General features: G+C 47.0%; 1 protein-coding gene across 3 annotated transcripts; it reads left to right on the top strand.

The window, feature by feature from the left end:
* The first annotated feature begins 778 nt into the window (after window positions 1–778).
* GNPDA2 (glucosamine-6-phosphate deaminase 2) lies at window positions 779–13262 on the top strand. Of its 3 annotated transcripts, XM_068137634.1 has the most exons (7): window positions 793–902; window positions 3080–3244; window positions 3521–3622; window positions 4971–5153; window positions 5494–5678; window positions 5775–5949; window positions 12177–13262. In XM_068137634.1, exons 2-7 carry the CDS (start codon window positions 3121–3123, stop codon window positions 12233–12235), a joined length of 828 nt encoding a protein of 275 aa, XP_067993735.1. In that variant the 5' UTR covers window positions 793–902; window positions 3080–3120; the 3' UTR covers window positions 12236–13262. The 3 variants fall into 3 exon arrangements, with proteins under 3 accessions (XP_067993733.1, XP_067993732.1, XP_067993735.1); XM_068137632.1 differs by having other exon boundaries at window positions 779–873; window positions 5494–5949; XM_068137631.1 differs by having other exon boundaries at window positions 782–902; window positions 5494–5949.
* Window positions 13263–15745: the final 2483 nt, after the last annotated feature.

Raw genomic sequence — 15745 nt, 5'->3', positions numbered from 1 at the left:
GGGTTTGTTTTGTTGGGTTCATTCATTGTGCCATGGTTTAGTTGATTAGATGGTGTTGGGTGATAGGTTGGACTTGATGATCTCAAAGGTCTTTTCCAACCTGGTTAAATCTATTCTGTTCTTATTCTTATTCTTATTCTTATTCTTATTCTATTCTGTTCTTATTCTTTATCTTATTCTATTCTATCTTATTCTATTCTATTCTATTCTATTCTATTCTATTCTATTCTATTTGTTGTTTTTATCGGGTTTATTTTTTATGTTTTTGTTTTGTTGGTTTTGTTTGGTTTGGGGTTTTTGGTCACTTTTTCGTTGTTTTGTTTAGGGTTTTTTGTTGGGGTTTTGGGGGGTTTTGTCTGTTTTGTTAGCTGTTTTCGTTGTTCTTCTTGTTTGTGGTTTTTTTTGTTTGCTCGGTTCGCTTTTTGCTGGCTTTAATCCGAAAGCGCCTCCTGCAAAAGCCCTGCCCCAGCTCAGTCCCAGCAGCAGGTCAGCACTTCTAGCAGCAGCCCCTACCCACCCCAAGCCACCTGCAGTCCCAGTCCCTCCTCCGCGGGCAGGCAGCGCCTTCACTTCTATCCTTAGCTCTACCCGCGGCGCCAGCAGCCACCCGAGACCCCCCCACAACGCTCCCACCTTCCCCAAACGCTCGCCCTGCGGAGGCCGGCGGGGCTGGCTGCCGCCCGCCAAGCTCTTCCCGGCCCCCGCCAGGTGCTTCCGGGTTGCGCGCCGGGCTCCGTGGGCGGCGGCGGCGGCGGGGCGGGTGCTGCGGGGCGCTGCGGCGGGCGGAGGTCCCCGGCCTGCCGGTGCTGCTCAGGACCGCCCCGCTCCTGCTCCTGCTCGTCAGCGCCCTTCTGCTGCGGGCTCTCCTCGGGGGTGAGCGGAGCCGCGATCGCGCGGATCGGGTGAGGCCAGGCGCCGCTGCCGGCGCTGCAGGATGCGGCGGGGCCTTGGCTGCCGGGGCTGTGGGTGCTGGGGGGTGGGCAGCGGCAGGCCGCGGGGCCTGGGGTGCCTTGCGGCCATGGGGGCGGCACGGCAGTAGGGCTTTCTCTGGCTGTGGAGGTTCGCCGACACCTCCCCACCCCGCTAAAGGCTTGAAAGAAAAGATATATAGCTCTCTATATCTCTATCGATCTGTCTATCTCGTCCTCCCAAAATCGCGCCGGTCGGTGTGGTGCCGTTCGGGGGTCGCTCCTCCCGGAGAGCATCACCGCCTGTTCTCCAAGCGCTGTGGGGCTGCCCGGCCCGGCAGCCGCGGGATCCTCTTGCGGGTGGCCCGTTTTCCCGTGTTGAGTTTGTGGGTACCTGTGGAACAGCGTTCCCGCTGCAAGGGTGAGCGCGGCTCGTCGCCGGTCTGCTGCCCCGGCAGAGGAAGCAGCAGAGTCAGCACAAGGTGGTGTCCGCTCCTTCCCTCGTTGAGTGGGAGCAAGAGATGTCACCGCCTTAGATTCACCAGCCCGCCCGCAAAGTTGCCTCAGTGCTCGGCACTGCTGGAGTTTGAGTCAATGTTTCTCCCCAAGCTGGCTTTTCCTTTGGGACCAGCCAAGAGGAGTGCCTGCTGGGGGGAGTTCGGCACTTCGTCGGCCACAGGCTTCTGACAGCTGTCTTGCGTTCTGGCTCACGCCAAGCATGCTGAGACCTGGGACGAGAAAAATTGCACTCTGCAAGCTGGCTGAAGAGCCTCAGCCTGTCTGATAATTGCCTCCTCACTCTCTCTTGAGCAGAGGGGGAAAAATGAGTTTCACTTAAAGGCAAGAGATGTTTGTGCAATTCCAACAGCCAAAGCTGTTTTCCAGATACTAACAGTTGCTGCAGTGGGACTTAAAATCAGAGCCTATGAAGGGCGACTGGTTCCTGTTTAAAGCAAAAAGGTGCCCTGCTGTGTGGGTTTTTTTCCCTGTGACCTGCAAAGATGTGAAACATCTCTAATGCTTTAACGTGCTTCTGCAGATTACTGAAGCACTTCAGCTCACTGAAGTCTTGTTAGGGAGCTGGAATGGGAGTGAAGGGAGTTGTGTTTCGTTCCAGTGCTGTATTTTGAATGCAGAAGCACGGGGGGTTGGGTTATTCTGGGCCTTGGTTTTGAAACGTGAGGCACTCAGCTGGTCACAAGAAAAAGGAGTTGATGTTGGTTTACTTACTTGTTTGCTTTTGTTTCAAGCAGAGTATTCTGTCTTTACCAACTAATGGAAAGACTGAAGTGCACAATGGCTTGTTCTCATTTTTGTTTCAGTTTTCCTGTGAGTTACTTGGCATTAGTATGTGGATTTTTAGTAACTCTTTTGACTGCAACCTACCATTTGGCTTCTGCAGCTTTTCTTTTGAATGTCCAGCAGTCCACTGCTAGAAGTGCAATATATGTATGCAAGTAAAATACCCTTTATCATAGTATCATAGTGTCATAGTATCATTCAGGGTTGGAAGGGACCACAAGGATCATCTAGTTCCAACCCCCCTGCCATGGGCAGGGACACCCCACACTAGATCAGGCTGCCCAGAGCCTCATCCAGCCTGGGCTTAAACACCTCCAGGGACGGGGCCTCAACCACCTCCCTGGACAACCCATTCCAGGGCTTCACCACTCTCATGGGGAAGAACCTCCTCCTCACATCCAGCCCGAATCTCCCCACCTCCAGCTTCATTCCATTCCCCCTAGTCCTGTCACTACCTGATATCCTGAGCAGTCCCTCCCCAGCCTTCCTGTAGGCCCCCTTCAGATACTGGAAGGCCACCTCAGAGCCTTCTCCAGACTGAACAGCCCCAACTCCTTCAGTCTGTCCGCATAGGAGAGGTGCTCCAGCCCTCTGATCATCCTTGTGGTCCTTCTCTGGACACCTTCCAGCACCTCCAGATCCCTCTTGTAATAGGGGCTCCAGAACTGGAGGCAGTACTCCAGGTGGGGTCTCCCCAGAGCTGAGTAGAGGGGGAGGATCACCTCCCTCGACCTGCTGGCCACACTTCTCTTTGTGGAGCACTAAATCAATATAAAAGGTCATCTCTCTTTCATTGTCTTCTGTGACCTTAAAGAGCCTTGCAACTATCCATGTGGTGCTTACTTTTAAACCTTTGGCCTTTTCTCCAGGTTTAAATTGATTTTTATCACACAAATTCCTGACTGCCATCATGAGGCTAGTAATTCTTGAAGATTATGACCAGGCCAGTGAATGGGCAGCCAAATACATCTGTAATCGTATTATCCAGTTCAAGCCAAGTCAAGGAAGATACTTCACACTTGGTCTACCAACAGGCAAGTTTCTATTCAAAGTCCACATAAAAGGACTAAGCCTAAAGTATGTTTGTGTCGTTGCTAACAGATGCAGTGTGTAAAAGAACACAAATACTGTTCCTTTAGTGCTGCACCACCTTTTAAAGATGGATTTGCTTTGTGTCAGAAGTAATGTGAGAAATGCTAAATGAGAAGCAGTACTCTGATGTGGAAAAGCATGCTAGCAAAATCTAACGATGAAGTACACTGCAAAGGTTTTGTGGCTACAGAGAACAACAGAGGAACTTTCTTTCACAGGGAGCACACCTCTGGGATGCTACAAAAAGCTGATAGAGTATCACAAGAAAGGAGATCTCTCTTTCAAGTATGTGAAGACTTTCAACATGGATGAATACGTAGGTAAGATGTGCTAATTATTTGAGCATGTGCTATACTAGGATTTTTTCCCCTGTAACTAAAACTGGTAAGTGCTTGGTGAAGGCACAAGGCCATGCTAGGATGTTTGTTTCCCACGTTAGACATCTGTCTATGCAGTCATCTGAAATAGGATAGGATAGGATAGGATAGGATAGGATAGGATAGGATAGGATAGGATAGGATAGGATAGGATAGGATAGGATAAGATAGGGGAGAGGACAGGACAGAATGGAATAGGACAGGATAGGATAGGACAGAATGGAATAGGACAATGGAATAGGATAGGAGAGGAGAGGACAGGACAGAATGGAATAGGACAGAATGGATTAGGATAGGATAGAATGGAATAGGACAGGATAGAATGGAATAGGACAGGATAGGATAGGACAGAATGGAATAGGATAGAATGGAATAGGATAGAATGGAATAGGACAGGATAGGATAGGACAGAATGGAATAGGATAGAATGGAATAGGATAGAATGGAATAGGACAGGATAGGATAGGACAGAATGGAATAGGATAGAATGGAATAGGATAGAATGGAATAGGACAGGATAGGATAGGACAGAATGGAATAGGACAATGGAATAGGATAGGAGAGGAGAGGAGAGGACAGGACAGAATGGAATAGGACAGAATGGATTAGGATAGGATAGAATGGAATAGGATAGAATAGGATAGCATGGAATAGGATAGAATGGAATAGGACAGGATAGGATAGGACAGAATGGAATAGGACAATGGAATAGGATAGGAGAGGAGAGGAGAGGACAGGACAGAATGGAATAGGACAGAATGGATTAGGATAGGATAGAATGGAATAGGATAGAATAGGATAGCATGGAATAGGATAGAATGGAATAGGACAGGATAGGACAGGACAGAATGGAATAGGACAGAATGGAATGGAATAGGACAGGATAGGATAGCACAGAATGGAATAGGATAGAATTAACCAGGTTGGAAAAGACCTTTGAGATCATGGAGTCCAACTGAAGCATTTTGCACTCCTGCTGTATCCACAAAAGTGCAAGTAATGGATGGACTAAACACAGCACTTCACAATGCTTCTGGAGGAAGTGTGCTGTCATGCAGTAGTGTCACTGAACTTTATTTGACAGCTTTACACTCCTTGTGGTAAGATGTGTGCAAAGGGAATGTCACCCAGTTACCTTGGGCAAGCCAGCAGGAAACCTTTGTTCTCCAGATAATTTCAACCACTGCTCTACCTGACTGAGGTTTGCTCTACATGGGTTAGGCACAGACTAGAATGAAAGCTGTGTGGTTAAGTCTTGCAATATATCAATTGCACTCTTAAATGATTTCAGGGCTTCCCAGAAATCATCCAGAGAGCTATCACTCCTACATGTGGAATAACTTCTTTAAGCACATTGACATAGATCCCAACAATGCTCACATCCTGGACGGGAACGCTCCAGACTTGCAGGCGGAATGCGATGCATTTGAGAAGAAAATTGAAGAAGCAGGGGGGATTGATCTGTTTGTTGGAGGTATGAGGCCATGCTCTGGGGTTTGTTATGATTCAAACACGTGCACTGACTCCTGAATCATGATTTTTCTCAACTTGCCTAACCCCCTTGTATTCAATTACGGCCTTAAGAAAGCTCAGTGACTAACAAAGAATCAGTACCAGAACCTAAGGGTTGGTGTCCAAGATTCCAATAACTCTTATTCCAAGTAAGTTTTGAATGTGTTAAAATTGAAAATGGGGGAAGGAAAAGGAAAAGGACAAGAAAAGACTCCTCCCACCTTTGTCTGAATTGCCAGTGTTTGGGGGCTGTTTGTTGACTCGCAGGTCTGGAATGATTTCCTTTTTTTGACTTTGAAAAGGCATTGGTCCAGATGGCCACATTGCATTCAATGAACCCGGATCAAGTTTGGCTTCAAGAACAAGATTAAAGACTTTAGCCATGGACACCATTTTGGCAAATGCTAAGTACTTTGATGGAGACTTATCTAAAGTACCAACTATGGCGCTAACAGTTGGTGTGGGTACAGTGATGGATGCTAGAGAAGTAAGAATCCCTTTAGTTCTAGTTGCATGTGTCTTATTTTCAAGACCAGCTGGTATTGGAAATAGGCTTGAAAGTAAAGAAACCTTTGTTTTGCAGGTGATGATTCTTATAACAGGTGCACATAAGGCTTTTGCACTGTACAAAGCAATTGAAGAAGGAGTCAACCATATGTGGACAGTTTCTGCTTTCCAGCAACACCCTCGCACTATCTTCGTGTGTGATGAAGATGCTACTTTAGAACTGAGAGTTAAAACTGTGAAGTACTTTAAAGGTGAGCACTGAGCCAGGGGTTACATGTGTTTAAAACCAAATCAATACAGTTTAAAATTTGGCTTGTTTAAGTCTGAGCCTTCCAACACTTTCTGGTGGTTTGAAATGATAAGTTTTGTAGTCTCCAGCTGTATGTAGAAGGGCAGCAGTCTGCTGTTCCAGAGCACTGGTCCTAAATGTTTCATAGTTTCATAGTTTCATTCAGGGTTGGACCACAAGGATCATCTAGTTCCAACCCCCCTGCCATGGGCAGGGACACCCCACACTAGATCAGCCTGGCCAGAGCCTCATCCAGCCTGCTCTTAAACACCCCCAGGGACGGGGCCTCGACCACCTTCCTGGACAACCCATTCCAGGGTCTCACCACTCTCATGGTGAAGAACCTCCTCCTCACATCCAGCCTGAATCTCCCCACCTCCAGCTTCATTCCATTCCCCCTAGTCCTGTCACTACCTGAGATCCTGAGAAGTCCTTCCCCAGCCTTCCTGTAGGCCCCCTTCAGATACTGGAAGGCCACAATGAGGTCACCTCGGAGCCTTCTCTTCTGCAGACTGAACAGCCCCAACTCCTTCAGTCTGTCCTCATAGGAGAGGTGCTCCAGCCCTCTGATCATCCTCGTGGGCCTTCTCTGGACATGTTCCAGCACCTCCACATCCCTCTTGTAATAGGGGCTCCAGAACTGGAGGCAGTACTCCAGGTGAGGTCTCACCAGGGCTGAGTAGAGGGGGAGGATCACCTCCCTCGACCTGCTGGCCACACTTCTCCTGATGCAGCCCAGGATCTAATTGGCTTTGCGGGCTGCAAGTGCACATTGAGAGCTCATGTTGAGCTTTTTGTCCACCAGCACCCCCAAGTCTCTCCTTCCTGGGCTGCTTTTCAGCCAGTCACTGCCCAGCCTGGATTTGTGCCTGGGATTGCCTCGACCCAGATGCAGGACCCTGCACTTGCTCTTATTGAACTTCATGACTGGAAAGTTTCACTTAAAACTTGATCCATTCATTAATCCTGGCATTTTTTTCCATGCTGCTTTTGCTGTGTGCTGTATTGTGCTGTGTAGTAAACTTGAGCGGTGTGACACAGACCTTGAAGCCACCTGAGGGCACCTCCTAGAGTGCAATTAGCATTACAATCAGTGTGACTTTGAAACTGCACCCATTCACTGAACTTTGCCTAGTTGTAGTGGGTAGACTGAGGCACTCCCAGTGAGCTGGGATTTTTGATAGGCATGGAGACTTTCACAGTCTCACAGTATAACTAAGCTTGGAAGAGACCTCAAGGATCATCGAGTCCAACCTATCAACACAGACCTCATGACTAGATGTGACTTCTGGTTCACTGAGGCTGTAGAAGCTGTGAAAAGCAGTTTTTCCCTAACCATCTTAGCACAGCACATGCAGTTGTGCACATCAGCCATCTTTCTCACTAGGTAGATGGTAGGTGAGGTGTCTGAGATCAAGGCTGTAACTTCATTACATCACCAGTGGCCAGAGATGTAGTAGGTTGCAGTTTAAGCATTAATGTGATTTTCACCCTGACACCACTTACAGACAACTTGTTAATGTTGGATTCTTTCAGTGTGGGGTTCTCTACTAGAGAGATTGAACACATCCAAGTGCCAGGTTCTGCACATTGGCCACAACAACCCCATGCAGTGCTACAGGCTGGGGTCAGAGTGGCTGGAGAGCAGCCAGGCAGAGAGGGACCTGGGGGTGCTGGTTGATGGTAGGCTAAACGTGAGCCTGCAGTGTGCCCAGGTGGTCAGGAGGGCCAATGGCATCCTGTCCTGCATCAGGAACACTGTGGCCAGCAGGAGCAGGGAGGTCATTCTGGCCCTGTACACTGCACTGGTTAGGCCACACCTTGAGTCCTGTGTCCAGTTCTGGGCCCCTCAGTTTAGGAAGGATGTTGACTTGCTGGAAGGTGTCCAGAGAAGGGCAACAAAGTTGGTGAGGGGCTTGGAACACAAGCCCTGTGTGGAGAGGCTGAGGGAGCTGGGGTTGCTTAGCCTGGAGAAGAGGAGACTCAGGGGTGACCTTATTGCTGTCTACAACTACCTGAAGGGGGGTTGTAGACAGGCAGAGGTTGGTCTCTTCTCCCAGGCAGCCAGTACCAGGACAAGAGGACAGAGTCTCAGGCTGTGCCAGGGGAGGTTCAGGCTGGAGGTCAGGAGGAAGTTTTACAGAGAGTGATTGCCCATTGGAATGGACTGCCCAGGGAGGTGGTGGAATTGCCATCGCTGGAGGTGTTCAGGAGGAGACTTGACAGGGTGCTTGGTGCCATGGGTCAGTTGATTAGGTGGTGTTGGGTGATAGGTTGGACACGATGATCCTGAAGGTCTCTTCCAACCTGGTCTGGTCTGGTCTGGTCTGGTCTATTCTATTCTATTCTATTCTATTCTATTCTATTCTATTCTATTCTATTCTATCTTCAGGGCCAAGGGGATGTGTTAGTCTTTATCACACTGCTGGATAGTAGTTGTGCTATTTTCCAAGGTAAACTTCAGCTGCTTGGGTAAATGGTAGACATTATCCTGTATTTCATATTAAAACAGGAAGCTGTCCTTGGAAAGATACAAGGTGTAGAATTGCTAGATATAAATGACACTGAGCAGTGCTTTAAAACCATCAAGGGCTACAGCATATGAATGTTTGCTACTGTCTCACACTAGTTCATTACTTTGTAACACAGAGCAAGAGAACTCTTAAAGACATTGTTTACTTTAAACTTGCTTATTTTTGCCTCTTCAAATCAGTGAGATTTTCCCCTTCTGAAACCCCTCATGTGGGTCAAATCTGGAATTATTTCTGAATCTTCATCTTCAGGTTAGACTCCTTGGGACAGCTAGGGAGCTCTTAATGCTGCCAGTTAGGACAGGTGATTTACTGCAGTTTTCCCACCATTTAAAAAACTTCAAGGTACTGTATGAAAGAGTACCAAGGGCATGAGATTTAACACATCTAAGTGCCAGGTTCTACACACTGGCCACAACAACCCCATGCAGTGCTACAGGCTGGGGACAGAGCGGCTGGAGAGCAGTCAGGCAGAGAGGGACCTGGGGATAATGGTTGACAGTAGGCTGAGCATGAGCCAGCAGTGTGCCCAGGTGGCCAAGAAGGCCAATGGCATCCTGGCCTGGATCAGGAACAGTGGCCAGCAGGAGCAGGGAAGTCGTTGTGCCCCTGTACCCTGCACTGGTTAGGCCACACCTTGAGTCCTGTGTCCAGTTCTGGGCTCCTCAGTTTAGGAAAGATGCTGAGTTGCTGGAAGGTGTCCAGAGAAGGGCAACAAAGCTGGGGAGGGGTCTGGAGCACAGCCCTGTGAGGAGAGGCTGAGGGAGCTGGGGTTGCTTAGCCTGAAGAAGAGGAGGCTCAGGGGAGACCTTCTTGCTCTCTACAACTACCTGAAGGGAGGTTATAGCCAGGTGGGGGTTGGTCTCTTCTCCCAGGCAACCAGCACCAGAACAAGAGGACACAGTCTCAAGCTGCACCAGGGGAAGTTTAGACTGCATGTTAGGAAGAAGTTGTTCCCAGAAAGAGAGATTGGCCATTGGAATGTGGTGGGGTCACCATCACTGGAAGTGTTTAGGAAGAGACTGGATGAGGCACTTGGTGCCATGGTTTAGCTGATTAGATGGTGTTGTGTCGTAGGTTGGACTGGATGATCTCAAAGTTCTTTTCCAACCTGGTTAACTCTATTCTGTTCTAAATTCCAAATTTATATTGCCTTTTATTTTTATCTGGCTGATAACCAGAAGAACTCTTACTCCTCTTCACTCAGAGTTGTCTGACTTCCTGAAAAACCTCTTAGAGGCTAAAATAGTCAAGTGTACCCAAATGCTCTTGAAAAAGAGAAAGGTAGCTTTCCTGAAGAATGAAGCAGATGAGTTCAAGTTGAATTCAAATTAATTCAGTTATGTTTTTAATTCCCTAACTGGTCTGCAAATAAGTCAGTTCAGATTAGCTTTTTTTTCCCCCCATTACTTGTGCATGCTCTTTTGAGAGCATCTGAAAGAATCTGTTTACTCAAAGCATATTCCCAGTGAGACTTGTGGCATAACTGTTTTGGGATCTATCAAGTAGGGACTTTGGTGCATACCTTCAAAAGACAAAGCCCAAACCCTTTTCTTTCTGATTGTTTATCATGAAAACAGAGTCTCACTAAGAGTGATTTAAACACCCTTCATTAAATTTGGCAGAGGCAATACTTTGTCAGCATTTTTCAGGCCTTTAGGAAGTGGCTAATTGTCTCCTTTTCACTTCCCTGTTTTTTAGAGGAGGAAAAACGCTGAGCTTTAAGCTCCAAATGTGGTTCCAACCTGAGCAGGGTTTGCAGCTGTTAGCCTTTCAGTACAAATGCCTTTTGTATCAAATGTATACTTAATATTTTCTCACTTGCTGCTGAACTCTGGATCCAAATATTAGACCTGATCTTACCCCTATAGACCCAGTGGTTATCATGCATGAAATCTAAGAATGGTTTCTTTAGTTATGCTGCCTTCTGAGGTTGAATGGGTTTGCACAAATGTGTGCCAGTAAGTCAGTACCTCTAGGGACAAAATGAGCAGAGGTGTGCTGACTGTTTGCTGTGGCTGAATCTGTCACTCCATGGAGAAGGAAGCAATAACATCTCCTTTTCATATTAAAGAATCAGATGGCCATTTGAAACAGATGCTGCTTAAAATGCCTTTTGTGGTGGTCACCCCCAACCTCAGCTTGTAGAGTTGCTCAAATTACTGCAGTGCCACTTAAGTTTGCCACCAGATACATCATGTAGCAAAGGTATTTGAACATTGATGACTGAAATGTATCACAGTATCAGTCAGGGTTGGAAGGGACCACAAGGATCATCTAGTTCCAACCCCCCTGCCATGAGCAGGGACACCCCACACTACAGCAGGCTGGCCAGAGCCTCATCCAGCCTGGTCTTAAACACCATGTGTCTGGCTACTGACAGACTTCTGTCATGGTTGTCAAGGAAATTAGAAATTTAGGCAACAAGAGAGAAATTGTAGAGGTTAATCTCTAGTTTGGTGCTAAAATGGGACTTAACTGATCAGTATTCAGGGCCTGCAAAGTGAGTCTTGTTAGTCCTGAAGGTAAGCTGAGCTTAAACCCACACCAGTGACTGAATGCCACACAGATCTAGATGCAGGTAACATTTTATTCAGTACAGAAGACAGCCACCTATCTATTTTTCTTTTAAGTAGCTATGGATGACTTGGCTATGACCAAAATGCCCAGCTAGCAGGGAAAACACTGCTGGAACTCTGCATCTGCATTAAGTCTGGATACTTTTGAGTTTGGTTTTGCCCTGTCCTGGGCCACAAGCAGACAATTAATTAAAGACACTAATGCCACAGTGCCAGAAGGTTGCAATTCAAGCTGTAAAAGTATCAGCTGAGCAGCTGATTCTTGGGAGAAACCCTGGTCTGAAGGAATTTTATGTTGCTTGCTACACAGCTTTTAATACAAAAGAAGGCTGGGTGGATCTGTTGTGTTTAATTCCTTTGGAAGTGTTCCAGGTCTGCTTTTTCTTGGTTCTGTTATCAGAGAACTGCCTCATCCTGCTCATTAGTTACTGAAATGATACAGGAATGTACCCCCTGCCTTTAACTACTTGGTTTTACCTACTTTAAATAGCCCTTGTTGCTCACTTCAGTGACTATGAGGACAGACTGAAGGAGTTGGGGCTGTTCAGTCTGGAGAAGAGAAGGCTCCCAGGTGACCTAATTGTGGCCTTCCAGTATCTGAAGGGGGCCTACAGGAAGGCTGGGGAGGGACTGCTCAGGATCTCAGATAGTGATAGGACTAGGGGGAATGGAATGAAGCTGGAGGTGGGGAGATTCAGGCTAGATGTGAGGAGGAGGTTCTTCACCATGAGAGTGGTGAAACCCTGGAATGGGTTGTCCAGGGAGGTGGTCGAGGCCCTGTCCCTGGAGGTGTTTAAGAGCAGGATGGATGAGGCTCTGTCCAGCCTGATCTAGTGTGGGGTGTCCCTGCCCATGGCAGGGGGGTTGGAACTAGATGATCCTTGTGGTCCCTTCCAACCCTGAATGAAACTATGAAACTAGATGATCCTTGTGGTCCCTTCCAACCCTGAATGAAACTATGAAACCTGTTTAAAATGTATACCTTGAAGCAAACCCCAAATAAAAATGGGGCTAGGAGGAGATGATGTTGAAAAACAGTATAACTAATGTAAAGCTGGCATTGTTGCTTTCCCCCCAAGGTTTAATGCATGTGCACAATAAACTTGTGGACCCACTGTACAGTATGAAAGAAAACTGAAAGAAGAATGGAAGAGGAACTCCGTGTGGGTCAGCAGCGACAGTTTTAGGTAGCAGATGAACTCACTGCTATGCAATATGCTGAAAACTGTTTCAAATGGGGAATCCTAGGTACTGTATTATTTTTCTAAAGGTCCAACACCTGTCCATCCACATTCCATCTGTTTGCTGTGCTGTTGTGCATTCTGCTTTTGACAGTTGGAGCTCTGTTGCTGGCCGGCACATAGCTCAACGGAACAGAACCAACCTGGGGGGAGCCTGCATGTTATGGAGGGGAGGGTGGGGAACACAGCACTTCTTCTAGCACCTCCAGTGTGTTAGAGAAGAAAGACCTTTTCTCTCATGGAATTTGTTCATTTTTTTTGGCTTGATTAGGGTGACTACACTTTGCATTTGTGTGCCAGGCAGAATGGGTTTGGCCCTCATCAGTACTATGGGCTTGGAACAGCTGTACAATTTCTACTACAAAATGGTCTGTTTACATATATCTAATGTACACTGAGCTTTTTGCACTTGGTTGCCTTAAAATTGATCTTACAACCACTTTTTGGGGGGCATCTCAAGTCCTGCTGTGCAATTCAAATAAGTAACAACAACAAAACAAATGAATAGTAAACCCAAAAGCAGTGCCTGAAAATGTACCAAACTCTTCCAGGTTTATCATTTCCTCCACAGATTCAGCTATTAAACTTCTGCCATAGCACACTGTCCTCTCACACAGCTGAACTTACTTTAGGAGTTTTGTCTTTTTTTTGGGTCATTAAGCTTTATAGGTGAGTTTAAAACAGATCTTAACTGTTCCTTTCTGGAGATACCTGTCTTAATTGTACCATGGGAGTAAATGCCTGAAAAGAGGTTGATTTACAGGAATGTCATGCCTGCAGGTTTAATCCATGAGCACTGGGAGTCAGCTGTTCATCACTTTGCAGTAGTTAACCTCTCCTTGTATCACTGTAAAGATTTGAGCTGTTCCAAGGGATGTTATTTCCTACTTTGGATAGAAGTAAAAGATGAATATCAACCTCTAATCTCAGCATTGTTTTTTTTCCAGTGGAAACTGACATGAATAAATACCTCAGGGTTTTCATGGAGAGGTTAGGAGTGTTGTGCCTTCCTCCACCAAAGGAAGGATTTCAGAGTTTACTGAGTTACTCCTTTGGCTGGGAGGAAAACTGGGGGCAGGGGAGCATGCCCTTGTGTAAAATACTCACTGGGAGAAAGTGCAACAAAGCATAAAACTTCAACAATTGAACTTCTCACCTAAAAGCTCCAGTTCTGGAGCCTCTATTACAAGAGGGATATGGAGGTGCTGGAAGGTGTCCAGAGAAGGGCCACAAGGATGATCAGAGGGCTGGAGCACCTCTCCTATGAGGACAGACTGAAGGAGTTGGGGCTGTTCAGTCTGGAGAAGAGAAGGCTCCCAGGTGACCTAATTGTGGCCTTCCAGGATCTGAAGGGGGCTAAAAGAAGGGAGGGACTTCCCAGGATCTCAGGTAGTGATAGGACTAGGGGGAATGGAATGAAGCTGGAGGCAGGGAGATTCAGGCTGGATGTGAGGAGGAAGTTCTTCCCCATGAGAGTGGTGAAGCCCTAGAATGGGTTGTCCAGGGAGGTGGTTGGGGTGCTGTCCCTGGGGGTGTTTAAGCCCAGGCTGGATGAGGCTCTGTCCAGCCTGATCTAGTGTGGGGTGTTCCTGCCCATGGCAGGGGGGTTGGAACTAGATGATCCTTGTGATCCCTTCCAACCCTGACTGATACTATGCTAGGCAGGTAGCCTTGGTTAAAAACCACATTACCTTCCAGAGCTCTGCAAGCTCCTTTCTTCAGTATCAGTATGAGCAGCTTATATACCTTTATCAAAAGACATGGGATAGCTTGCTTACATCCAGATCTTTGGGGTTTCAGTATGGTTGAAACAGCTTCAAAAAACCCACCCCACCAAAACAAAGCACAGGAGCCAACCCCCAAATGCACAAATAGAACCCTAAAACCAACCAGAGAAACCCCAAAACCATCCACCCACCAACAAAAATATACTCCACCCCAATACACCACTGAAGTATCAGAATTCCCTCCCTCCTTTCTTCTGTAGGCTGAGTAATACAGGGGGGAAAGGCCCTCTGAAGGTGTCCAGTTCAATTCATCCCTGAGGATTCCCCCCATTCATCCTTGTACTTAGGTTGAAATAAGAGAACTGGCTTACCATTAATCAATCTCACAGGGTAGTTACAAAGCAGCCTTGTCTGGTGATTGAGTACTTCAGGAGGTATTCCTAGACATCTATGCTCTTAAAAACATACTCAGTAACAAGAAATGAAGATCTGTGAGGACCCAAATTAGCCTCTGAAGATCTAGAAAACAAAAGCAGCTTAAAAGCACAGGACACAGCACAGTCCTCAACTTGTGTTTGATTGCCTTGCTTACACTTCCACAGGCCACAGTTGCATTAAGCACACCACAGCTTTCACCTGAGAACTGCCTGACAAATGATATAAATAAAGCATTCACCAGGCACACCAAGACATGGTCTAACTAAACCTTCACACCAGAGGAATTCATTCAGACATGAACTGGTCTCTTAGTGGAGCAGTTACAGAGAATAGCTTAGGTAGGAAGGGACCTTAGAGATCATCTACTCCCAACTTCCCCACCATAGACAGGGATGCCTCAACTAGACTCAAGGACTTGCTCAACTTGGCCTTAAACACACCCAAGGATGAGGCATCCACAACCTCCCTGGGCAGTCTGTTCCACAGTCTCACCATCCTCAAACTGAAGAACTATTTCCTAAGATCCACTCTAAACCTACTTTCCCTCAGCTTCAAACCATTCCCCCTTGTCCTATCTCTAGACACTCATGAAAAGACCTTCTGCAGCTTTCCTGGAAGATCCCTTCAGGTATTTGAAGGCAGCTCTAAGGTCCCCCCTGGAGCCTTCTCTAGGCTGAGCAACCCCAGCCTATGCTCATAGCAGAAGTGCTCTAGCCCTTGATTGATCTTTGTGGCCCTCCTCTGGACTCGCTCCAGCAGCTCTGTGTCCTTCTGATGGGGACACCACATCTGGACACAGTATTCAAGGCAGGGGGAGTCTCACAAGAGCAGGTTTCATACATTACAACTTAAGAAGCTTATAGCTGTGCTGTAGTAATGGTAAGCTGAGACACTTCAGGAAGTGTAAAATGGAAAAGCAGGGACCACAAACAAAATGTCGTGATTCGTTTTTGCTGATGTGAGATTCCAGCACCACCACCATCATCATCATCATCATCATCATATCCTGACAAAAGCCAATTCTGGAAGTAAACCAGGAAGCAGCTTGATGTTTTTCTGGCAAGGTGACCAAGCTCTTTCTAATTAACAACACCAAGGTAATTCAGTGACTTGTAGGAACTTTCTGCCACACCACTCCTGCTCTCTCGGGGCAAAATCGGTATGGCATTAAAACTGGGAAGCGTTCAAAGTATGAACCCCACGAACCACAATCCCATGGAAGCTCTGAAGATTCAGGGCAAG

This window comes from Melanerpes formicivorus, unplaced genomic scaffold, assembly GCF_026170545.1.
Source record: "Melanerpes formicivorus ecotype bairdi unplaced genomic scaffold, bMelFor1.0.p_v2 SCAF_4, whole genome shotgun sequence".
In the NCBI taxonomy this organism is placed as follows: domain Eukaryota; kingdom Metazoa; phylum Chordata; class Aves; order Piciformes; family Picidae; genus Melanerpes; species Melanerpes formicivorus.
Note: the sequence above shows the minus strand (reverse complement) of the source record. Positions and strands in the feature narration are given on the sequence as shown.